At 58.2% G+C, this 24,386-nt stretch overlaps 2 protein-coding genes across 3 annotated transcripts; both read right to left on the bottom strand.

Moving 5' to 3' along the window:
• Window positions 1-1,845: 1,845 nt before the first annotated feature.
• Window positions 1,846-3,577, bottom strand: PRR22 (proline rich 22). Its single transcript, XM_012436392.3, has 3 exons — window positions 3,435-3,577; window positions 3,281-3,343; window positions 1,846-2,957 (listed from the first exon to the last, which is right to left on the bottom strand). The coding sequence occupies exons 1-3, from the start codon at window positions 3,562-3,564 to the stop codon at window positions 1,858-1,860; spliced, it is 1,293 nt and encodes a 430-aa protein (XP_012291815.3). The 5' UTR covers window positions 3,565-3,577; the 3' UTR covers window positions 1,846-1,857.
• Window positions 3,578-3,595: 18 nt separating this feature from the next.
• DUS3L (dihydrouridine synthase 3 like) lies at window positions 3,596-12,521 on the bottom strand. Of its 2 annotated transcripts, XM_012436391.2 has the most exons (13): window positions 11,882-12,518; window positions 10,614-10,917; window positions 8,677-9,201; window positions 7,822-7,863; window positions 7,189-7,341; window positions 6,776-6,892; window positions 6,522-6,587; window positions 6,027-6,137; window positions 5,714-5,810; window positions 5,433-5,508; window positions 4,597-4,785; window positions 4,369-4,497; window positions 3,765-4,276 (listed from the first exon to the last, which is right to left on the bottom strand). In XM_012436391.2, exons 1-13 carry the CDS (start codon window positions 11,977-11,979, stop codon window positions 4,204-4,206), a joined length of 1,980 nt encoding a protein of 659 aa, XP_012291814.2. In that variant the 5' UTR covers window positions 11,980-12,518; the 3' UTR covers window positions 3,765-4,203. The 2 variants fall into 2 exon arrangements, with proteins under 2 accessions (XP_064238098.1, XP_012291814.2); XM_064382028.1 differs by having other exon boundaries at window positions 3,596-4,276; window positions 5,714-6,137; window positions 11,882-12,521.
• Window positions 12,522-24,386: the final 11,865 nt, after the last annotated feature.

The following is a 24,386-nucleotide window of genomic DNA, read 5'->3' as shown; positions in this document are numbered from 1 at the left end:
CAGCTACTTGGGAGGCTGAGGCAGGAGAATCGCTTGAACTCATGAGGTGGAGGTTGCAGTGAGCTGATACCGCACCACTGCACGCCAGCCTGGGTGACAGAGCAAGACTCTGTCTCAAAAAAAAAAAAAAAACAAAAGAAACAAAACAAAACAGAAAATTGGGCTCAAAGCCTCTCCCAGACTGTGTAGTGGATGAAACAGGGATAAATGGGGAACCCTGCAGATGCCAGGAGGGCACACGGCACAGGTCCTGGGACAGAGGGAAAGCCGCAAAGGCATGGCCCCAAGACACCATGTCTACCTGAGTTTTGGTCTTAGAGATTGAGTCTCTGGCTGGGCGCGGTGGCTCACGCCTGTAATCCTAGCACTTTGGGAGGCCGAGGTGGGTGGATCACCTGAGGTCAAGAGTTCAAGACCAGCCTGGCCATCATGGTGAAACCCCATCTTAAAAAAAAAAAAAAGACGGAGTCTCGCCTGTCACTCAGGCTGTAGTGCAGTGGCGTGATCTTGGCTCACTGCAACCTACACCTCTCAGCTCAAGCAATTCTCGTGCCTCAACCTCCTGAGTAGCTAGGATTATAGGCACCCGCCACCACACCCAGGTGATGTTTGTATTTTTAGTAGAGACGGTGTTTCACTGTTTTGGCCTAGCTGGTCTCGAACCCCTGACCTAAAGTGATCTGCTTGCCTTGGCCTCCCAAAGTGCTGGGATTATAGGCATTTGCCCACGCACACAGCCTCTTCTTGAGTTTTGAATAACGGTTTCCAGGAGAGGAACTCCAGAAAGCAGAAGGCACAGTGCCCAGTACAGAGGGGGAACTATGGTCTCCGCTCTGCCTCCAAACACCCACCAGCCCCCTGGACTCTAGGTGAGCCCCCCAGCGGCTCCCCCAGCAGAGACCTTGAAACCCAGACTCCAGAGACCCAGGAGATCCAGCCCTCAGCCTGGGGAAGGCGCAGGCGGAAGGGTCCCAGCCCAGAAGGATATCCCCACTCCAGGAGGCGCTGGATGGCTCTGGGCCTCCTGTTTCCTTACGTGTCCCTAGGGGGATGGGGTCGGCATCTCCAGGGCCACCATGAGCATTTCAGGGGAGGAGGGTACAGGTGGCCCCCAGGAGGGCCCTCGAGACCTTCATGTGGGTGAGTGATGAAGGGAACCAGCATCCGGGGGTCGTCTTCCAAGGCTGGGCCTGTCTCATTACGGAACCAGTGGCTGGGCTGTCCCTGCCATCCTGGACCCTGCAGTGTGACTGGCCCAGCAGGGCCCCTGATCCTCTCCTGGGTGCTGGGTGGTGTCGCATGTCACCATGTTCCAGGGTCCCCAGGTGCTGCATGTGCCCCGTTCCTTCTCACGCCAGCACGGTTTCCCCATCCCTGCCCCGGCCACACGCCAGCATCTGCTCCTACCCTCAGACCATCCGGTGAAGCCCCCTGCACCCACCTGTCTGAACAAGAGCCTGGCCCTTCCCGCCCTCCCTGCAGTGGCTGTGGCTTCTTGGGGACAGGAGGTGCCTGGGTGGGGACCTGGAGGCTGCTTCTCAAGCGCTGCCTTGACAGCTGTGTCTCCAAGGAAGTTCCTGCCCCTCTCTGGGCAGCCTTGCTTTTCCCCACCAAATGGGTGTGAAAATCCTTAGAACATGTGAATCTGGGGGGCAGCTCAGGAGGCCCCTGCCTCTGCCCGCAGAGTCTGATCTTCCAGGGCTCCCCTGCTAGGTTCTGGGGGCCTCACTGTGAGGCCCAGGGTGCAGCCTCGCCAGTCCTCGGGATGATGGGGTGAGGGGTCAGGCGTGCACCTCCAGGCCCCTCCACATCCCCAAGGTTACGGCATGGACATGGAGCTGAAAGGTGAAATGTGCTTTAATGGGGGATGGCTCCCAGGTCCTGCCTGGGCCCCGGCGTAGTGGCGCTGGCTGGGCCTGCAGGCTGCCTGGCCTTCTTTCTCGGTTTTCCCTTCTTGGCTGTCGAGGCCTTTCTCTTGCCGGGCAGAATGGGGGCCTCGGCATCGGGGACAGGGGGCCCCGGGCGGGGCGGCTGCTCCTCGTCCAGTGCCTTGAAGTTGAAGAGTTCGACACTGGACACGGTGTCCAGGATCTCAGGCACGCTGTAGTCGAAGGACAGCAGCTCCTCAGGCAGACGCAGCGAGCAGATGTCGTTGGCCGAGTTCCTGCCACCGCCGTCAGGCAGGGCCGGCCTGGGGACCTTGCGCGGGGTCCTCTTGGGCTCGGTGGTGCCTGGCAGGCAGTCAAAGAGCTTCATGGCGTCCTCCAGCAGAACCTTGTCTGGGAGTGCCTTGGCCTTGCCCGCCCCCAGCAGGGCCCCCTTCTTGGCCCTGCCCGCCCCCAGCAGGGCCCCCTCCTTGGCCCTGGCCACCTTGGGCTCACTGGAGCTGGGTGGGTACGGCAGCATCCTGGGCCCGGCCCCAGTGCCCTGCGGCTCCTTGGTGGGGAAGGCCAGGGGTTCGGGCCCAGGGAAGCGGCCAGGGTGGCCCTGGAGGCGGCTGTAGGTGTCCAGGGGCAGCGTGGACTCTGCAGGCAGCGGGATGAGTACAGGGGGCAGCCTGTTCTCCTTGGGGGGTGGGGCTGGCGGCGGGGCCAGGCCTTCCTCGAGTGGCAGCAGGGGCAGCTCCATGAAGGTGGTGGGCCCCGAGTCCCCTGCAAAGCCCAGAGCCTCTGGCCCAGGGCCCTCAGGCGGGAAGTAGGGCAGGAGGAACTGGGGCCCCCTGGGCACCGGCTGGTAGTGGGGGTATGGGGGCCGCCCTGGGGCGTTGAGGTAGGGCTGCGGCTCCAGGATGTAGCTGCCTGGGGTGGAAGGGCACCCCGCTGGCCCCCCGCCACTCGCTGCCCCTTCGCCACTCGCTGCCAGCTTGTACAGGACCAACTGGCCCACGTCGGGGGTGGTCCACTCGATCCGATAGACGCGGGGGTCGAAAAAGCACCCGCATGGGGCCATCTGGAAACCTGTGGGTGGCGGGCGGGTGCCCTGAGAGAAGCTGCCGCCTGGGGGGCCCAGCCCAAGCCTGGGGGCCTGTCTGGGGGATGCCAGGAGAACTTTGCCATTGGGGAGCCCCTTTGGGGGATGGGAGACAGATACCACTTTGGGGCCCTGGCTGGGTGATGGGGACGGGGGACCTGTCTTTGGGGCTCACTGGGGGACCTTGTGAAGCGTGGGGAGCAGAGGCCACGCCTTTGGGCCCCCACCTAGGGGTGGGGCAGGGGCAAGCTGGGCCCCCAACACCCAAACCCACTCCCGGCCTCGTCAAGGGTGCAGGGGAGGCTGGTACCTGCTGGAGGGGCCGGAAACATCTCTTTCTCTGGGTTTGGAGGATGACAGAGGTTCAACGAGGCTGTGGACAAAGGTGGCCGGGTGGGCGGGGCCCTGAGGTGGGTGGGCCCCCAAGCTCTCCCCAGCAGGCGTCCACACCAACCCCATCATACCCATGGCGGGAGGAGGCTCGGTGCAGCTGGGAGCGGACTGGCTGCCCAGCACCTCGGCCCCCTCCAGACTCTGGGGGCTGAAGCCTTCCTGGGGAACTGCAGAAGCATAGAAGGATTTGGGGTGCTGCATGGAGCGGCGGGGGGCCCAGTCTAGGCAGGCCAGGAGAGCGGCACTGGGAGCACAGGCCCAACCGCAGCACAGGCTGAGTACCCAGTGGGGTTCTGTTTGGCTGGTTACTCCCGGCAGCGGGTTCCTGACCGTTTAGAATTCTGGGTATCGGGGGTGGGCAGGGGCAGACAGTGGCAGAGGTGTTCCTCACCGGTTAGAATTCTGGGTATCGGGGGTGGGCAGGGGCAGACGGTGGCAGAGGTGTTCCTCACCGGTTAGAATTCTGGGTATCGGGGGTGGGCAGGGGCAGACGGTGGCAGAGGTGATCATCACCAGCGGCGGGAGGACCCTGGACCAGGCCTTCTGCCTCTTCCAGCAACACCCCTCTAACAGCTTTAAGGCTGCCTCCTCCAGGCAGGCTGCTCTGATCCACACCCACGCAGGCTGAGGTCCCCCAGGTTTTGTACCTGCTACCTTCTTGGGGGTCAAGGCCTCTCTGGGGGCAGCACTGAGCTCAGGGCACAAAGGCGGCCAAAAGGTTTGGGGAAGGTGGGGGCTGGGGAGGGGCAGCTTCAGGGTCACAGAAAGGCCTCGATTTTAAAAGAATAAAATTTATTGTCCTCTTCTCCCCCCAGGGTACCCCTGGGGAAGCCCCCCACACTACTTGTAGGCGTTGGCCTTGTGCTTCGGCAGGAAGGTGAAGTTGGGGGGCACCGGCCCAAGGAGCATCTCGCTGTGGGAGGGCGGGAGAGAAGCAGGGTCAGGCCCCGGGCCTGCGCAGTGCCCCCCATGACCCAGGGCGCCCTGACTCCAGCCCCCGGGCACCTGATGCGGATCCAGTCATCTGCCTTCTGGCTGGCCATCAGCGTCTCCAGGTAGTCTCGGCCCAGGTAGTAGGGCGGCCGTTCATTGATCCTCTGTGGGAGCCGCTCCAGCAGCCCCACGGGCACGTACCTGTGGGTGGGTGGGTGGGCAGCAGGCTCCAGTCAGCCCAGCTAGCCCTCCCCAGCCACGGCCCGCGCGCCGCCCACCCCGGCCAGCCCCGGTACCCACCGGCACAGGAAGGATAGCCACTGGAGCAGGAAGCGCCGGGTCTTCTCCACACCCTGCGTGTCCGAGCCCCAGTGCTCCAGGCCATAGTTGGTGAAGTCCCGCAGGACGTCCAGGCGCTCGGACGACGAGATATCCCAGTGCCGCTGCTCCTTGATCTCCGTGAACAGCCACGGCTTGAGGAGGGCGCCCCTGCGGGGCGGGTGACGGTCAGTGGGCACAGCCACCAGCCCGCCTGGGATCACGTGGCCTCTGTTTCCAAGGCCTGGACTGAGCTGGAGCCTAGACCACGAAACCTGTTAAGCCTAATATGCCTCCCAGCTGTGAGCACACCACCTTCAAAACCCAGGACTTTCTATTTTTTGTTTTTGAGATGGAGTCCTGCTCTTGTAGCCCAGGTTGGAGTGCAGTGGCGTGATCCTGGCTCACCGCAACCTCCGCCTCCTGGGTTCAAGCGATTCTCCTGCCTCAGCCTCCCAAGTAGTTGGGATTACAGGTTTGTGCCACCACCCCTGGCTAATTTTTGTATTTTCAGTAGAGACGGGGTTTCGCCATGTTGGCCAGGCTGGTCTTGAACTCCTGACTTCACGTAATCCACGTGGCTCAGCCTCCCAACGTGCTGGGATTACAGACGGGAGCCATCAAACCCGGCCAAAACCCAGGACTTTCAAACCACAATAATCAGATCCCAGCAGCTGCAACTCCCGACATCACTCTCCCCTCCCATCTCGGGACCGTCCCGCCACAGAGCAGGGGTGGGTGACGGCGTGTCGGGTTCGGGGCGCTGCTGCTGTGCACGAAGCTGGAGCTTGACTTCGGTAATCCCCCGGGGCACTTACCGGGCAATCATGACCCCAGCGACACCAGTCTGCATGGCACGGTTGGCGTCCTCAAATGACAAGATGTCCCCGTTTCCTGAGGAGACAGAAGCTGGGGTCTCAGGGAGCCACAGGCAGGTGGGACCGTAGGGTTCTGCTCACCAGCCCTTTGGGAGTTTTGGCTGACCCAGGGGCCCCCATCAGGGTGGTAGGAGGGGGTCCCAGGTGGGAAGGCGAGCAGCCTAGAGGTGTGAGTGGCCCAGGGTGGCAGGGACAGGGAGGCGGCCTCCCGGAGTACCCACCGAACAGGGGCATGGGGCTGGCGGCCTTCACGCACTGCTCGATGTACTCCCAGTCAGCCAGCTTGGTGTAGCGCTGCTCCCGAGAGCGGCCATGGAGCTGGGGGAGAAGCCGCCACGCAGGGTAGGAGGCAGAGAGTGAGACGCAGGGAGAGAGAGACCAAGAGGGCCAGGCTGAGAGGGACAGACAGAGAGACAGAGGCAGAGACGGAGGGAGGTGTGGAGGTGAAGAGGGAGGGACGGGAGGAGAGGAGCCGTTAGGAAGGGACAAAGGGCGACCCCGAGGCCCTGATGCCCGAGGTGTCCTGAGACCCACCGTGACAAGTGCCACGCCCCAGTCTCGCAGCTCGGGCAGCAGGCGGTGCGCCAGGTTCACGCGCTCCTGGACGCCTGTGCGGATCTTCACGGTCAGCGGCACGTCCAGCACCTACAGGATGGTGGGAGGCGGTGGGAGGTGGTGGGAGATGGTAGGAGGTGGTGGGAGGCGCTGGAAGACGGTGGGAGGTGCTGGAAGACGGTGGGAGATGGTGGGAGGTGGTGGAAGGTGCTGGAAGATGGTGGGAGATGGTGGGAGGCGGTGGGAGATGGTGGGAGATGGTGGGAGGTGGTGGGAGGCGGTGGGAGGTGGTCGAAGGTGCTGGAAGATGGTGGGAGATGGTGGGAGGTGGTGGGAGGCGGTGGGATGTGGTGGGAGATGGTGGAAGGTGGTGGGAGGTGCTGGAAGATGGTGGGAGGTGCTGGGAAATGGTAGGGGGAGGTGGGAGGCAGGGCAGTTGTTTGGGGGCCGACATGGGGACGTGGCTGGCTGTACCTGGTTCATGCCACGGACGATCTGCTGGAACTTGGCCAAGCGATTCATGAGGGCACAGCCCCCACCCTGGAGGAGAGAGCAGGACCTAGGCCAAGACCCCTCACCCCTGCTGCCCTGAGGACCCCGCCAGCAGATGCAAAGCCACAGGCCACACCTGAGCCCAAATCCCAGACCCACCACCCACAACATGGCCGGCTGGCTCAGTGCCTTCCTGCCCAGATGGGGAAACCGAGGCACATGTCCAGGTCTGCTACCTTCTTGTACACGAGGTCGATGGGGCAGCCGACGTTGATGTCCACAAAGTCCACCTCGACGGTGCGGTTCAGCAGCTCGGCACACTTGGTCATGGTGTCGGGGAAGGCGCCCTCTAGCTGCAGGTGGCCAACGGCAGAAGGGGCAGGGGGTGGGGGGGTGAGGACAGTCCAAACTGTCCCCACTTGGCCATTCCCTGCTTACTGGGAAGCGCTGAGCCAGCGGCCTCCTCCCTCAGGGCCTCCCCGGAAGGAGCCAAGGTCTGTCTGTGAGGCGCCTGTCCCCGGCCACGGCCGTCACCATCCCACAGCTGCGGCCAGGGGGTCGGGGAGGCAACCAGGACAGGCCTGGAACCGGGCCCTGAGACGGCAGCCGAGGGCCCCTCTGCTCTCCCTCCCCCAGGGCGGGCACTGACCTGGACGCCAAAGACGTCCTCGCACTGGTGGCGTTTGAGTAGGGCCCACTCGGACATCTGGCCCTGCAGCAGGTTGGTGCAGACGGCCATCTCTCCGCACGTCACGTCCGCCCCGAAGCGCTTGCAGATCCGCCGGAAGGGCAGGTTCCCACACTGCGGGTGGCAGGACAGACACACGCTGGCGCATGCGCACACAGGCACACACGCATCACATCAAACACACTCATACACACACGCACACACATATACGCACGCATACACACTGTGGGGTGGCAGGACAAACACATGCCTGCACATATATGCACACACACATGCCCACACACACGGGGTGTCAGGACAGACACACTCATGCCTGCATGCATGCACACACACACGCACATTCAGGATGGCAGGACACGCTCACGCATGCTGGCATACATACATACACACGCACCGGCAGTGGCAGGACACACACGCTTGCACAGGCATGCATACACACACGTGCACACACACACACACGAGTGACCATGTGGCAGGCAGGGCCCCTGGATATGCACTGCAGCCCCAAAACCCAGCAGGTGGGGACAGACGCTGAGCCTGCTGGAGTCACCACACTGCCACCCTGCCACCCCAGCAGTCAGAGCCGGCTCCTACCGTGGTGAGGGGGGCCAGGTACAGCTTGCCACGGATGTCCAGCTGGAGGGAAAGACATACGCCCCAGTGAAGCTTGGCCCTCCACCCTGGCTGCTGAGGCCCTGGAGCCGCCCCTACCCCACAGTCTAGGCTGCACTCTGCCCCACCCCAAATGGCCTGGCTCCCTTTCTGGGCCTCTGCGTGTGCCAATCAGTTCCTTGATAAGGAATGTTCTTTTCCTTATCATCTCCTCCACTGGAGAGCTTCTACTCAATCATCCAAACCCAGCCCCAATGCCTCTTCTTCCAGGAAGCCTTCCATACCGCCCGCCCTGCTCAACCCTGACCCTCCAGGACTGAGAGTGTGTCTGGCTTTTTTTTTTTTTTTTTTGAGACAGAGTCTCGCTCTGTTGCCCAGGCTGGAGAAGAAGGGCACAATCTCAGCTCACTGCAACCTCTGCCTCCTGGGTTCAAGCAGTTCTCCTGCCTCAGCCTCCTGAGTAGCTGGGATTACAGGTGCCCGCCACCACACCTGGCTCATTTTTGTATTTTTAGTAGAGATGGAGTTTCACCATGATGGCCATGCTGGTCTTGAACTCCTGACCTCAAGTGATCTGCCTGCTTTGGCCTCCTTAAGTCTGGGATTCCAGGCGTGAGCCACTATGCTCAGCCCTGTCCAGCTCCTTCTGTCCCCACCGGAGCGGGACCTCCTGAGGGCTGGGCCCAAGACAGCACAGATGGCATCTCAGCCAGGAGCTCCTTCAGGGCACAGCCTCTGACTCCCAGGCATCTCGAACAGGAACATGCACACAGCTGGTGCCTAATGAATGCACACTAGACAGACGGATCTGCCACTGGCACTGTCCTCAACACATACCCGCTTCTTCTCACAGGGCCGCAGCCTGACCATGTCCTCGTCCGTCAGGGGCCCGCAGGTCCGCACGGGGCTGCTGGGAGGGGAGCCAGCGCCTGGCCCTGCGGGGGCCTGCTGGGTGCCACAGTCGTCCTGGCTTGGAGCACCCCCGGCTGCTGCGCCCTCGGGGACGGTGGCAGCAGGTGTGGGGCCAGGGGGCTGGCCCTGGCTTAACTGGCGCAGGGCCTGCTCGGCTCGCTCAAAGCGGACCTCGCGCTTCCGCAGCCGCCGCTGCAGGCCTTTGTCCAGGCCATTGCGGACGGGCGGGGGCTGGGCATAGCGAGCTGCCAACTCCTCCTGCACCAGGTTCTGGCCCTCGGGCCCCAGATGGGCCCCAGCGAAGCGACAGGTCACGCCATAGGGGCAGCGGCCGAAGGTGTCGAAGAGCACACAGCGGGGGCCCAGGTCGGCCGGCTTGGTCTCCAGGTAGCATCCCACGTCATGCAGGAAGCGGCAGCGATCCCCAAAGAAACACTTAGCGGCTGACTCCTGCGGGGACACAGAGAGGGAGTGAGGGAGGACGGGGAGACCCTGGGGCAGCCCAGCAGCCGGGACTCAAGCTAGATCACCCCTACTGGCTCTGTGTCCCTGAGCAAGTCAGGCACCTCACTGTGCTGCCGCGTCTCCATTTGTACAACTGAAGAAGAAAAATACTACTGGTCAGGCGGGGTGGCTCACACCTGTAATCCCAGCACTTTGGGAGGCTGAGGTGGGTAGATCACGAGGTCAGGAGTTCAAGACCAGCCCGGCCAAGATGGTGAAACCCCGTCTCTACTCAAAATACAAAAATTAGCCGGGCGCCTGTAATCCCAGCAACTCGGGAGGCTGAGGCAGCAGAATTGCTTGAACCCGGGAGGCGGAGGTTGTAGTGAGCCGAGATCGGGACACTGCACTCTAGCCTGGGCAACAGAGCAAGACTCCGTCTCAAGAAAAAAAATTTGTTTTGAATAATACCAGTTATGGTAAAACAAAACCTTGTAATTTGTAGTTGCTCTGTCGTGTGCTGTTTAATATCGTACGTTTCCAGCTCTGTTTAAGGCAAAGTAACTGCCGTCCTGCAAACCACTAAACCTTATCCATTCTTAGCAAAGTTCCCAGGCATCTGAAGATTCCTGGTTTTCTTGCTAACCAGCTGCAAGGTCACAAAGCAAATAAACTCAAAACTGCAAAATGCGTTTCTCAAAATGTTACTTTTCAAATGGAAAGGACGTCACAAAATACGTCACGAGTTAATTACTGTTTGTCCTGGCTTCTGTAAACTTGCTCTCTGCTTCGTCATCCTGCACCACGCAGGTGCATAAAAGGCACCCATTTTCTCTGTCCTCTGCTCAAAATTAAAAATCAATTCCGGGCCGGGTGCGGTGGCTCAGGCCTACAATCCCAGCACTTTGGGAGGCTGAGGCGGGTGGATCACGAGGTTAGGAGATGGAGACCATCCAGGCAAACATGGTGAAACCCCATCTCTACTAAAAATGCAAAAATTAGCTGGGCATGGTGGCGCGTGCCTGTAATCCCAGCTCCTCAAGAGGCTGAGGAATGAGAATCGCTTGAACCAGAGTCAGAGTTGCAGTGAGCCAAGAGCACGCCACTGCACTCCAGCCTGGAGACAGAGTAAGACTTCATCACACCAAAAAAAAAAAAAGCAATTCTGCTAAGCCTGTAATCACATTAAATAAAATCCTCCTGCAACCCCAGCAGTCTCTCCAAATCTCTAATTTCCCGCTACACAATCAAACGGTGACAAACCCTACAATATACCCCGAGGAGGAGGAAGACGGAATGGCACCAGAGCAAGCTGACGGCTCACTGCTGAAGGCCCAGGAGCTTTCAATGACCCAGTGCCAGAAAATACAGCCTGCTCCTGCCTGCGCCGGCAGCAATGCTCCCGTGGCTGAGCTCACCTCGATCAGGGAGGGGCACAACCTGCTCCTGTCATAGTGGGTGGGTTTCACATGGGTCCGGCCCTTGTTCTGGCCCCGGGCCCTCTTCTGAGTCTGCTGCTGCTCCCGGGGCTCTGCTGTCTCCTCCTTCTGCCCGTCCTCCGTCTGTCCTTCTGCCGACTGTCCATCCTCCAGTCGGATACGCTTAGCCTCAGGCTCAGCCAGGTCATTGCCCCCAGGGTCTCCTACCTCGGTTTCCCGGCAAGGCTTCTCCTGGCCTTTAGCTTCCAGGAATTTGTGAAACTGCTCCTTGGTGGTGAGGTATCTGCCGATAGAAAGGTAAAGGAAAACCCTCGGAACATCAACACTGGGGAAACGAGACTAGAAACACTTGTCCGTGCTTAAATCCTTCTGCTGACGGGGAGCTCACTACTTAACCAGCCAGCTCCTAGCCTGGGAGCACCCAGGGCCTCAAAAAGGACTATTTTGACTGGGCGCCGTGGCTCACGCCTGTAATACCAGCACTTTGGGAGGCCAAGGCGGGTGGATCACCTGAGGTCAGGAGTTCGAGACCAGCCTGACCAACATGGAGAAAACCCGTCTCTACTAAAAATAGAAAACGAGCCGGGCGCGGTGGTGCGCACCTATAATCTGTTACTCAGAAGGCTGACAGGAGAATCACCTGAACCTGGGTGGCGGCCGAGATCGTGCCACCGTACTCCAGCCTGGGCAACAGAGCGAAACTGCGTCTCGAAAAAAATAGTAATAATACTATTGTGCCTGGGTCCTCGTTGTCAAAAGTATTGCGCGAAACTACAGGTTATCAGCCAAGAACATCCCTAAGCACGTCGGGCTAAGAAAAACTACAAGTCCCAGCATGCCTTGGAGTCCAAGCCACCACATTTCCCAGCACGCCTTTCGGCCCTTCAAACACCGCAAGCCCCAGCATGCGCCGCAGCACTCCCTCCAAGCACTAAAGGCCGCTGGCGCAGCACATGCGCGGTACGTCCATATGAAGGGACTACAATCCCCAGGATGTACGCGGGCCTGACCTCAAATCCCGCTTGCCCTAGCATGCACGTGGTGTCTTTCGCGCATGTGACAGTCCCCAACGTGCGGGATCTCAGGTGCCTCCGCTGACCACGCTGCAGGCGGAAGAACGGCCGGGACTGAAGAACCTGGGGCTTCTCGCCCTCAGCCGCTGCCTAACCTCCCGGCATGCACCGCTCAAGCCGCATTATGGGTGCCGAGAAGGACCCATGAGATTCCCTCCTGCCCCGGAGACTCACTGAGGCTTAATGGGCGCCACACCCCGTTCCAACGCGCCGGTTCCTGAGTCACAGCCACCGCCATTCTCTAGAGGGGCCTCCGCCGCTCCCTCCGCCATCGGCGCCGCTCAATCCCGCTCTGGAGTGTGGCAGGAAAGCCTTCCGGGTCGCGCGTGTCTTCTGTGGTTATGCTGGGGAAGTGCGCATGGTCCTGCCTTTCCAATGACGCCATTGCGCGCTCGTGACGTCACGGGGGCGGTGCCTGCACGTGGGTGGAGCCTCAGTTCCTATATAAACCAGAGCCTGGCCAGTTGCAAACCGGACTGCAGTCGACTTCTGCATTCATCGGACTATACTGATAGGGTGTTTTAGTGGTTTTTGTCTGTTGTTCTGTTTGAAGCAGGTCTCTCTCTGTCGCCCAGGCTGGAGTGTAGTGGTGCGATCACTACTCACTGCAGCTTCGTCCTGGGCTCAAGCAATCCTCTGTCTCAGCCTCCCGAGTGGCTGGGTCTACAAACATGCACCACTAGGCCTGACTAATTTTTAAATTTTTTGTAGAGACGAGGTCTCGCCAGGTTGCCCAGGCTGATATCGAACTCCTGGGCTCAAGCGATTGTCCCACTTGTGCCTCCCAAATGTTGGGGTTCCAGGTCCCTGCTAGGGTTTTTTAAAATGTAAATTAGGGGCCGGGCGCGGTGGCTCACGCCTGTAATCCCAGCACTTTGGGAGGCCGAGGCGGGTGGATCACGAGGTCAAGAGATCGAGACCATCCTGGTCAACATGGTGAAATCCCGTCTCTACTAAAAATACAAAAAAATTAGCTGGGCATCGTGGTGCTTGCCTGTAATCCCAGCTACTCAGGAGGCTGAGGCAGGAGAATTGCCTGAACCCAGGAGGCGGAGGTTGTGGTGAGCCGAGATCGCGCCATTGCACTCTAGCCTGGGTAACAAGAGCGAAACTCCGTCTCCAAAAAAAAAAAAAAAAAAAAAAAAAAAAGTGAATTAGGCCGGGCGCGGTAGCTCACGCCTGTAATCCCAGCACTTTGGGAGATCGAGGCGAGCGGATCATCTTAGGTAAGGAGTTGTAGACCAGCCTGGCCAACATGGTGAAACGCCGCCTCTACTAAAAATACAAAAATTAGCCAGGCGTGGTGGTGTGCGCCTGTACTCCCAGCTACTCAGGAGGCTGAGGCAGGAGAATTGCTTGAACCCGGGAGGCAGAGTTTGCGGTGAACTGAGATCCGCCACTTCACTCCAGCCTGGGCAACAAAGCAATACTCCGTCTCAAAACAAACAAACAAAACAAAACAAAAACACTAAATTACACTGTCTTTATGCAGGACATTAGTTCAACAAATAATTAGTTGAGCGCCTGTATGCCGGATGCCGACCTACATGTTGGGGGTGTGGTGGTAAACAAAATGGAGAAATCCTTGCCTTTAATAAAGAGCTAACTTGGGAGTCGGAAACACAGACAAAAAAAAAAAAAAAAAAAACCTCAGAATTTGGGAGATTGGTTCCAAGACCTCCGCGAATACCAAAATCCGCGTGTATTCCAGTCCCCCTGTCGCCCAGCAGAACCACTGTACAGGAAAAGTCCGCCCTCTGTATCTGCAGCTTTCCCATCCCGCCTCCGCATTTGATAGCGGTTAAGAAACCTGCAGATACAGACGGCCAACTGTATTTTATTTTTTAAAGACCACTTATAAGTGGATGGATGCAGTTCAAGCCCGCGTTTTTCGAGGGTCAACTGTACATGCGTAGATTAAACCATAAGCGAGGTGGTAATAAAGCAGTAAGCCAACTAGGAACGCCACCCTTGGCTGTGGCAATTTTTTTTTTTTTTTTTTTGAAAGAGAGTCTCGCTGTGTCACCCAGGCTGGAGTGCAATAGCGTGATCTCTGCTCACCACAACCTCCGCCTCCTTGATTCAAGCGATTCTCCTGCCTCAGCCTCCAGGGTAGCTGGGATTACAGGTGCCCGCCAACACGCCTGGCTAATTTTCATATTTTTGGTAGAGATGAGGTTTCACCATGTTGTCCAGGCTGATCTCGAACTCCTGACCTCAAGTGATCTGCCTGCCTTGGCCTCCTAAAGTGCTGGGATTATATGCATGAGCCATCACACCCATCCTTGGGTGTTGCGAGTTTTAAGTTATTTAAATTTAAATATTGATTTATCTGTTTGAAAGAGAATCTCTGTCACCCAAGGTGGAGTGCAGCGACACAAACCTGACTGACTGCAACCTCCACCACCCTGGTTCAAGAGATTCTCCTACCTCAGCCTCCCAGGTAGCTGGGATTGCAGACACCCACGACCACACCTGGCTAAACTTTGTATTAGTAGAGATGGGGTTTTACCATGTTGCCCAGGCTGGTCCGGAACTCCCAAAGTGCTGGGATTCCAGGCGTGAGCCACCGCACCCAGCCAAACTGTAATTGTTTTTTAAAGACGGAGTTTATTTATTTAAATTTATTTATTTATTAAAAAATAAATTTATTCATTGACTTTTTTGAGACAGACTCTGGCTCTGTGGCCCAGGCTGGAGTACCGCGGCACTATCATAGCTCACCGCTGCAACTGCAGTTGTTAAGGTAGCGTTCCAGAGTATTCGGAGGCGCTGTGCAATACCCCGAGATCACACCACTGCACTCCAGCCTGGGCAGTAAGAGTGAAACTCCGTCTCAAAAAAAAAACTCCTTGGTGTGCATTGGAAACTCAGGGCTCTGGACTCAGCCAGCTTTGAATCCCCGCCCCTCCACTTACCAGCTGGAAACAATAGCCTCTCTTACACCCCAGTCATCTCATCAATAAAATGGGGCTGATAAAAGTATCTCCTTAGATCAGGTGCGCGGGCTCACGCCTGTAATCTCAGCACTTTGGGAGGCCAAGGTGGGCGGATCACCTGAGATCAGGAGTTCAAGAGCAGCCTGGCCAACGTGGTGAAACCCTCGTCTCTACTAAAAATACAAAACATTAGCCAGGTATGGTGGCATGTGTCTGTAGTCCCAACCACTCGGGAGGCTGAGGCAGGAGAATCGCTTGAACCCAAGAGGCGGAGGCTGCAGTGAGCTGAGATCACACCACTGTACTCCAGCCTGGGTGACAGAACAAGACTCCGTCTCAACAACAACAAAAAAAGGGAATCTCCTTTAGGCCAGGCGAGGAGGCTCACACCCATAAACCCGGCACTTTGGGAGGCCAAGGTGGGTGGATCACTTGAGGCCAGGAGCTGGAGACCAGCCTGGCCAACATGGTGAAACCCCACCTTTACTAAAAATACAAAAATTAGCCAGGCGTGATGACGAACGCTTGTAGTCCCAGCTGCTTGGAAGGCTGAGGCACGAGAATCGCTTCAACACCGGAGACAGAGGTTGCAGTGAGCCGAGATCGCACCGCTGCACTCCAGCATGGACTAGAGATCAAGATTCTGTCTCAAAAAAACAAAAAGCAAAGTATCTTTTTCAGTAGGTAAGGATTCAATAAGTAACAATAAATTTTAAACAAGTATTATCATTTTTCCTGAATTACTTTCGGGACACTGTGAGCAGTGGAATCAGCCCATTCCTTAGCCACCCTTGCATTTAACTCTGAACTTGACAAAGGTTTTCCTGGAGTGGGAAGGGAGGCAGGCACTGCGCTCCTTGTATAACAGAAGGGGAAACTGAGGCCCAAAGAGGGAAGGGATTTGCCCGAGACAACAGACTTGGAATCTACTTTTTCAGGACCTGGGAGAAAGCCGGGGGTTGGGGGGGTGGGCGGGGATTTTGTGTTCCATCTCTTGCCTCGGCTGCCCTCTGCAGGACAGTCTCGGAATAAAACAGTGGAACCCGGGGAATGGAAAACTGGAAAAGGCACCTTGGCTTAAGGCTGTAATCCAAGACCTTCGGAGACAGACAGGAGGATCGCTTGAGGCCAGGAGTTCCAGACCAGCAGCCTGGGCCACTTAGAGAGGAGACCCCTTCTCTGCAAAAAATGAAAAAAACTAGCCGGGCATGGTGGCATGTACCTGTGGATCCAGCTACTCGGGAGGCTGAGGCAGGATTGCTTGAGCCTGGGAGGTCGATGCTGCAGTGAGCTATGATTGAGCCACTGCACTCCAGCCTGGGCAACAGAGTGAGGCCATGGATCTAAAAATAAATAGATAAATGGCCAGGCGAGGTGGCTCACGCAATCCCAGCACTTTGGGAGGCAGAGGCAGGTGGGTCACTTGAGGTCAGGAGTTCGAGACCAGCCTAGCCAACATGGCGAAACCCTGCCTCTATTAAAAATACAAAAATTAGCTGGGCGTGGTGGTGGGCATCTGTAATCCCAGCTACTTGGGAGGCTCAGGCAGGAGAATCACATGAACCCGGGAGGTGGAGGTTGCAGTGAGCCAACATCGCACCACTGCACTCCAGCCTGGTGACAGAGTGAGACTCTGTCTCAAAAAAACAACAAAGAAAGAAAGAATTAGACGTACCCAGCCTCCCAAAGCCCTGGGATTACAGACGCGAGCCACCATGCCCAGCCCCATTCTCAGCTCTTTTCATGGAGTAACTCCCGTCTTTGTCTCTCTGTTCTGGTGTGGAGGGAACAAGCATCCCTCCAACTCCACCTGGCTCCATGGGCCGCAGAGGGCACCTGAGTGCCCGCTCCTCTTGCTTCAGTATCCCCACACGCCCTCAGCCTCCAGGGGGACTCTATGCTGCCCCCATGAGAACTCACCTGAGCCGGGATGAGCCGGGCACTGTGGCTCTCCCCTGTAATCCCAGCATGTTGGGAGGCTGAGACGGGTGGATCGCTTCAGTGCAGGAGTTGGAGACCGGCCTGGGAAACAGAGCAAAACTCCATCTCTACTAAAAATATAAAAATTAGCCGGGCATGGTGGCCCACACCTGTAATCTCAGCTACTCGGGAGGCTGAGGCTTGAGAATCACTTGAACCCGGGAGGCGGAGGTTGCAGTGAGCCGAGATTGCCCCACTACACTTCAGCCTGGGTGACAGAGCGAGACTCTGCCTCAAAAAAAAAAAGAGTTGGCCGGGCGCGGTGGCTCAAGCCTGTAATCCCAGCACTTTGGGAGGCCGAGGCGGGTGGATCACGAGGTCAAGAGATCGAGACCATCCTGGTCAACATGGTGAAACCCCGTCTCTACTAATACAAAAAATTAGCTGGGCACGGTGGCGCGTGCCTGTAATCCCAGCTACTCAGGAGGCTGAGGCAGGAGAATTGCCTGAACCCAGGAGGCGGAGGTTGCGGTGAGCCGAGATCGCGCCATTGCACTCCAGCCTGGGTATCAAGAGCGAAACTCCGTCTCAAAAAAAAAAAAAAAAAAAAAAAAAAAGAGTTGTTACCTGATGTGGCCTCAAAAGCTTCCCCTCATGTCTCCATTCACCTCCTGGTAGCTGGTGTCTTCCTTAGGCCCCCACACCTGGGGGGCCACATTGGCTTCAGCACTCCTTCGAAATCTAGATGCCAGCCCAGAGGCTGCCCCATTGTCCCGGGCCAGAGACCGGGCACCAGCTCCCCATTCTGCTTCTCTGTCTCCCCCTCAACCTGGTGGTCTCTAGGCCCTACTTTCCCTCGAGTTCCCCTCCAGCCCATCCCCCCTCCTTTCTCCCTGTCACCCCCCTCCAGGCCTCAGTCTCCCATCCTGCCCCCCGCACCCCACCCTGCATTCGGACACAGCTCTTTCTAAAACACCAGTCTGACCCTGGGGCTCCCTACTGCCCCAGCCCTGTACCCCAGCCCCTCCTCCCTTTCCTCACTTCATCCATCATCACCCCCTCCTCCCTACACTCAAGCCCCAAGTTCGTTTCAGACCTTTCGTGAACTAGTCTGACTTCCTAGCCTTTGCAGTGGCTGTTCCCTTTTCCAGGAACACTGTTCCCTACACCCAGGCATGTTGCTTATTCCACCCACCCTTGTAAATCACCTCTTTCCCCTCCAAAAGCCTCCCTGACTAGGCCTGGCATGGTGGCTCACGCCTGTAATCCCAGCACATTGGGAGGCTGAGGCGGTCGGATCACTTGAGGTCAGGAGTTGGGAGACCAGCCTGGCCAACATGGTGAAACTCTGACACTACTTAAAAAAAAATACAAAAATTGGCTGAGCGTGGTGGCACACACCTGTAATCCCAGCCACTTGGGAGGCTGAGGCACGATAATCACTTGAACCTGGGAGATGGAGGCTGCAGTGAGCCGAGATTGTGCCACTGCATTCCAGCCTGGGTGACAGAGCAAGACTCCGTCAAAAACAAAAAAAAAGCCTCCCTGACTCAGGGCGGGTCCAGTGCCTACTTCGGGCTCTGCAAATTTCTATTTTCTTCTTTTTTTTTTCTGAGATAGAGTCTCACTCTGTCACCCAGGCTAGAGTGAAGTGGTGCCATCTCAGCTCACTGCAACCTCCACTTCCCAGGTTCAAGCGATTCTCCTGCCTCAAGCCTCCCAAGTAGCTGGGATTACAGGCCACCACGCCCGGCTAATTTTTTTTGTACTTTTAGTAGAGTTGGGGTTTCTCCATATTGGTCAGGCTGGTCTCGAACTCCCAACCTCAGGTGATCCACCCACCTCGGCCTCCCAAAGTGCTGGGATCACAGGTGTGAGCCACCGCGCCGGACCTGATTCTTCCTGTTTCTAACTCAAAAAACATTTTGCGTTTTCTTTCTGTATTTCCTTCTGTGTCCGTCTTGAATCTCTCTCGAATTTTTCTCTGCATCTCTCCCCTCCTCTAGCTCCCTCTCTCTGAGCCCCCCCTTGCACTCTCTGCAGCCCTCTCGCCGCCCAGACCGGATGGGGGTGGCGGCCACAGGGCAGGTGCGGCTCTGGGCTCAGTGCCCGACGCTGCCGCGGCCGCCCCGGATTTGTGGCTGCGACTCCTTTATCTGCAGCTGCAGCTGCCCCTTATCTAGTGGCTTCAGGACACGAGCCCGGGATTAGGGCAGCCCGGGCCAAGGACAAGCGGGAGGTGGCAGAGAGCGGGGGAGCCGGGTGCAAGCGCGTGTCCCTGAGTGTGAGTGCGTGTGGGAGCCAGTCTGTCGCGGAGGCATGACTTGGGGGAGGCCTGCGTGTGTGTGATTGTGTGTCTGTGTGATTTCGTGTCTATTGTGTTATGAAGCTGTATGAGGGAATGTGTATATGCCTTAGTGGCTGTGGCCTGTGTGTGACTCTGTGTGTTTCTGAGTGTGTGTGTGTGCATGAATGTTGGTGCCACTGTGAGTCCTGAGAAGAGCCGCTCAGCCACTGCTGTGTCCCATACACACCCTCACAACCCCAGCCCAGCTCCCTGCCCGAACAACCTCGCTCCCGAGTCCCCATCCCCCTTCTCCCGGCCTCCTTGGCCGGCCTGATGGTTTTCCCACCTTGCTGACCTAAGGCCCCCAGGGATGGGGCCCTTGACGTGTGACCTGTGGCTGTAAATGGCCCTGCGGGGACGGCTGCTGGCCCTGTTTTTACCATCCTCGCCTGGAATGGGCCGGCCCCTTCCTGCCGCCCACGGGCCTTGTGGGTCCCATCCTAGCCTGGTGGGCTCCTCTCCCAGCTCCTGCACAACTTGCTTGGGGCCAGCGTGACCCCGGCCAGGAGCGTGTCTCCAGCTCTGTGTCCCCTGCCTGAGCTCAGGCCTCTGTGTGTGCGCAGCATGGTCTGGCCTGGGGCAAGAGTGACTTTGTTGAATTGGTAGCCCCAAAACATCATGTTTGGGGAGCCCTGAGCTGCCCCGGTGTCCTGGGTAAGTCGCTCCACCTCTCCATGCGCCCACCGCCAAGGCTCTGATGAGATACTACATCCACAGCACCGGGCATAGAACAAACGTGGGAGCCATTTGGCAGATGGGGAAACTGAGGCCCATGAGCTCAGTCACCAGCACACTGGGGGCTGGGGTGGTGCTCAGTGTGCAGGGGTGGCAGTGCTCCGGCCAGGGGACACAGTGGGCATTTAGCCACCCCCACCCCCACTGGGCTGGTCCCTGGGGGTCCCGAGGTACAGCCCAAGCCCCTGGAACCTGGCCCAGCTCCTGGTGTTAAGATGGAAACTTCTCCATCAGCCAAGTCTGAGTCTTGGCCAGCGGCCCCCTGCCTCCCAGAACCTCTGCCCCGGAGTCTCCACCCGAGAACAGAACACTCCCTTTGGGAGCAGTGGCCTTCTGGGGAGGACAGGGGGCCAGCCTCTGGGAGGACAGGGGCGGATTGTGGTACAGCCATCCAGCCCACTTTCCAGCCTTTTCCTTACTGTGTGGCCTTAGGTTAGCGGCTTGACCTCTCTGATCCCTGAATTTCGCAACCACCAAGTGGGCAGAGAGCAGGCGGAGGTGGGGTGAGTGTCGCCAGGAGCTACCTGGGGGAGACATCTAAGGAGGCAGTGAACAAGCAGACCTAATTTCCAGGCAAACACCAGAAAGGGCAGGCAGGCTTTGGGGTGTGGTTTTCAGCCACCCTGCATGGTTCCACCCCTGCCTCGGCCTTGACCCTGATGCCAGCAGGCTTGAATCGGTCAAAGAGGTCGGGTGCCTGGGCCAGACACGGTGGCTCACGCCTGAATCCCAGCACTTTGGGGGGCCGTGACAGGAGGATCACTTGAGCCCAGGAGTTGGAGACCAGCCTGGGCAACACAGCAAGACCCCATCTCTCTACAAAATTAAGAAATTAACTGGGTGTGGTGGTGCACATCTGTAGTCCCAGCTCCTCGGAGGCTGAGGTAGGAGGTCTTAAGCTCAGGAGGTCAAGGCTGCAGTGAGCTATGATGGTGCCACTACACTCCAGCCTGGGCGACAAAGTGAGACCCTGTCTCCACAAAGAAAGAAAGAAAAAGGTCAGGGCCAGCCGCGGTGTTTCATGCCTGTAATCCCAGCACTTTGGGAGGCTGAGACGGGCGGATCACGAGGTCAGTTCAAGATCAGCCTGGCCAAGATGTCGAAACCCCGTCTCGACCAAAAATACAAAAATTACCCGGACTTGGTGGCAGCCTCCTGTAATCCCAGCTCCTTGGGAGGCTGAGGCAGGGAATTGCTTGAACCCAGGAGGCGGAGGTTGCAGTGAGCTGAGATTGAGCCACTGCACTGCAGTCTGGGCGACAAAGTGAGACTCTGTCTCAAAAAAAAAAAAAGAATGAAAAAAAAGATCAGATGCCTGTGGGTGCCCTGCTCCTCTCAGAGCCTCAGTTTCCCCACATCTGTGCTCTGGGAAGACTACAGATCCCATCCACGGGCTGCACTCGAAGCGAGAGAGTCTTAGTACTTGGCAACATCCGCCCCGCCCTGTGGCAGCCTAAGTCTGGGACAAAAAATATTTAAAAATATAGCATTGTAAATACCCGTGTTTCCTGCAAATAGAACCGGCCCCTGAATTCCCTGGCCTCCCAGGCAGCCAAGCCCAGACAGTTTCTTGGAAAGGGGTGGAATTCAGAGGGCTGGTGTTTTGTTTTTTTGGGACAGGGTCTCGCTGTGTCATCCATGCTGGAGTGCAGTGGTGCAATCATGGCTCGCTGCAGCCTTGACGTCCTGGGTTGGGGTCCTCCTGCCCCACCCTCCCACATAGCTGGAAATATAGGCGTGCACCACCAAGCCAGGCTAATTTGAAAAAAAAATTATTTTGTAAAGATGGGGGTGTCTCTGGATGTCACCCAGGTTGGTCTCAAACTCCTGGCCTCCACTGATCCTCCTGACTCAGCCTCCCAAACCCCTGGGATTTCAGGCATGAGCCACCACTCCTAGCTCACAGAGGACTGTTCTTAATGGAGCGTTCTGGTCTCTGGGGTTCCCTTCCGGGATAGGGGGTGCAGGGGTCCTGAAGGAGACAGTGTGTCTGTATGCACCTCAGTTTCCGGCTTTGGTGTGGGTCAGCAAGTGTGACAGGGTGTCTGTCGCCGCCTGTCACAGACACTGCGTGGGTGGGTGACAGAGAGGGTGTGCAGGTGACTTGGGAGGGTGTCAGTGTGGAAGAAACTGTTTCTGGTGTAACCACGTAGCGCCGGCCCTGAGCAAGGCAGGGTCTCCGCGTCCCCGGGTGCGACGGGGTCTCTGCCCACGTGTGTGGTTATTTCAGCGTGTGTGTTCCTGAGTGGGATGGCTGTAGCTGGGCGTGGGTCCCCGCCCCCCACCTTGGCCCCTCCCCCTAGCGTCCCGCCCCCCCCCCCCACCATCCCAGAGGAAGAACCAAGTCTTTCAAGTCGCTGTTTCCAGGGCAACCGTTTTACAAGCGTCCACATGGTGGGCACATGTGTGTGTGTCCCCCGCCCCCACGGCCCCCAGCCATGGCGGAGAGGGGGGCACAGGAGGGGGGGCACAGGCTGTGTGGAGTGAGCCGGAGGCGGCCGAGAGGCAGCTAGTGACAGCTTAATGGTGGAGGGCTGGGGTGGGGGTGGGCTCCTGCCGGGCTGTATGTGTGCACGGGTGGCTGTACCTCCCAGACGGGGCTGGTGTGTGTGTGTGTGTGCGCGCATGCGCGTGCTAACTAGTGCCAGGCAGCATGGGGGTGTGTAAGGATCTGCTGAGAGTGTGTGTGTGTGTGTGTATTGGGGCAGGGTGAACCCCGTGTCTGTATGCATGAGTGCATTCAGAAGGGCATGGTGTAAGGAAGGACCCCCGAAGGAGAGTGTTCTCGTGTCCTTGTGAGATACCCGTGGAGGGGTTGTGTCACCACGTGTCTGCGTGTGAGGACCTGGGGGTGGGGGGGCGGGGTGTGGCTGTGCAGGAATGTCTGTGCTCACTAGGGCATCTAGGTTTGTTTGAAAAGGAGAGAGTTCAGGATGGAGTGAGAAGGAGGCCATAAGAACCTCAGGCCTGTAATCCTGACACTTTAGTAGGCTGAGGTGGGAGGATCCTTTCAGCCCAGGAGTTCAAGACCAGCTTGGGCAACATAGCTGGTCCCCGTCTATATTTTTGAACAATTATGGCCGGGCGCAGTGGCTCACTCCTGAAATCCCAGGACTTTGGGAGGCCGAGGTGGGTGAATCATTTGAGGTCAGGGGTTCAAGACCAGGCTGGCCAACATGGTGAAACCCCATCTCTACTGAAAATTCAAAAAAATTAGCCGGGCTTGGTGGTGGGCACCTGTTATCTCAGCTACTGGGAGGCTGAGGCAGGAGAATCACTTGAACCCAGGAGGCGGAGGTTGCAGTGAGCCGAGATCGCACCACTGCACTCCAGCCTAGGAGACTGGGCAAGACTCCGTCTCATAAAAAGGAGAGATGGCAGTGGGTGTGACCCCACGTGGAACAAAGGTTTAAGGGTGTGTGTTTCAGGTCAGGGCGTGTGTGTCACTGGAGTGGGTTTCTGGGAGTGAACATTTGGGAACACCAGTGATGGCAGACATTGGGACATCACGCCCCACTTAGCCAGCTTACTCCCTTATTCACATTCACTCATTACTTATACAGGCTGATTCACACTCATTCAATCCTTACGAGAACCCAATGAAGATCTACTAGTAATATCGTTACAAGTGGGGAAACTGAGGCACGGGGGACGGCCCAAGGCCACATTCCATCCTAGATCTGGAACGGGCTGCCACTTCTCTGACACAGGCCCGCTCTCTCGACCCTCCACCCCCAAACACATTCCAGCATGCACCACGCGCACGTGCACAACACCGTGCATCAGCCCTAGTGCAGCAGGAGGCGAGGCTGCATGAGTGTCCCCGTCACCTCACGCATTGCGCAGCCCTGCAAGTTGTACAGGCCCCTTGGGGGGACGTGCATGTGTTGGGGGTTCGGGATCTTCTAGGAAGGCCTAATCTACATGCGAACCCCCAGGCTGCTGGAATCGGAAAAATGCAGGCAGCCAGGGCCGGAGTGAGAAGGCCGGAGAACCTAGACGGCGGGAGCGAGAAACCGGAGCACGGGGGCCCCAAGAACGCAGGCGGCGCGGGGAGGAGTCTGCAGGGCGGGAGTTTCTCCGTCACCCCGCGGGGCAGGGGCGGGGCCGCGGCAGTTCCAGTCCCGCCTCCCACCCCAGCCCCGCCCCCGAGTTATCCCGGCGCCGCCAGGGGGCGCTGTGGGAGCGCGGAGCCGTCGGGGAGGAGCCCGGGACGGGTTGGGCTTCCCGGCCCGCGGATCTTGGTGCCAGGAGGGGGCGCCGGCGGGAACCGGGAGCGAAAAATCCCCTGCAGGGCTCCGAGGCCACACTGGGGGGACCTGCTGCTTGATGGGGGCCGCTGAGGAGAGCGGGTGTCGTCATCCGTCTGAGGGGAAGACTTTGCGCCTCAGTTCCCTGGAAGAGCTTTCTTGGGAGGGGCCTCCTTCAGCTTTTGGGGAAGGAGGACCTGGGGCAAGACTGGAGGGGGACTCCCCAATCCTCAGTCGGAGGAGGGGAGCTGTGGGCAGTGGCCACTGCTGTCTGGGTGGGTGTCTTGGCTCTTGGTTCGCCAGAGGGGGTCGAGGTGGGGGCGTCTTGGGGCTCCGAATTTAGGCAAGAGGCGCCGTCGGGGGTCCCCAGAGTGGGGATGGGAAACAGCTAGTTTGGGAGGGGGCCGCACTAGGAGCTTCCCTTGAGGGGCTTCCTTAGTGAGGGGACTTCTGGGCGCCTCGTTTTCCGGAAGGGGTCCTGGGCAGGT

Source organism: Aotus nancymaae, unplaced genomic scaffold (assembly GCF_030222135.1).
Source record: "Aotus nancymaae isolate 86718 unplaced genomic scaffold, 86718_ANA_hifiasm-v0.15.2.pri h1tg000028l, whole genome shotgun sequence".
Taxonomy (NCBI): domain Eukaryota; kingdom Metazoa; phylum Chordata; class Mammalia; order Primates; family Aotidae; genus Aotus; species Aotus nancymaae.
Note: the sequence above shows the minus strand (reverse complement) of the source record. Positions and strands in the feature narration are given on the sequence as shown.

Bases quoted from the DNA above. Each gene is read 5' to 3' on its own strand.
- PRR22 (XM_012436392.3), bottom strand. From the start codon at position 3,564: ATGCAGCACCCCAAATCCTTCTATGCTTCTGCAGTTCCCCAGGAAGGC. The intron at 3,344-3,434 runs GTATGATGGGGT...CTTTGTCCACAG, and splicing joins CGAGCCTCCTCCCGCCATGG to CCTCGTTGAACCTCTGTCAT. The intron at 2,958-3,280 runs GTACCAGCCTCC...CGCCACCCACAG, and splicing joins GTTTCCGGCCCCTCCAGCAG to GTTTCCAGATGGCCCCATGC.
- DUS3L (XM_064382028.1), bottom strand. From the start codon at position 11,979: ATGGCGGAGGGAGCGGCGGAGGCCCCTCTAGAGAATGGCGGTGGCTGT. The intron at 4,498-4,596 runs GTGGGTACCGGG...ACCCACCCACAG, and splicing joins TGGCTATCCTTCCTGTGCCG to GTACGTGCCCGTGGGGCTGC. The intron at 4,277-4,368 runs GTGCCCGGGGGC...GCCCTCCCACAG, and splicing joins GATGACTGGATCCGCATCAG to CGAGATGCTCCTTGGGCCGG.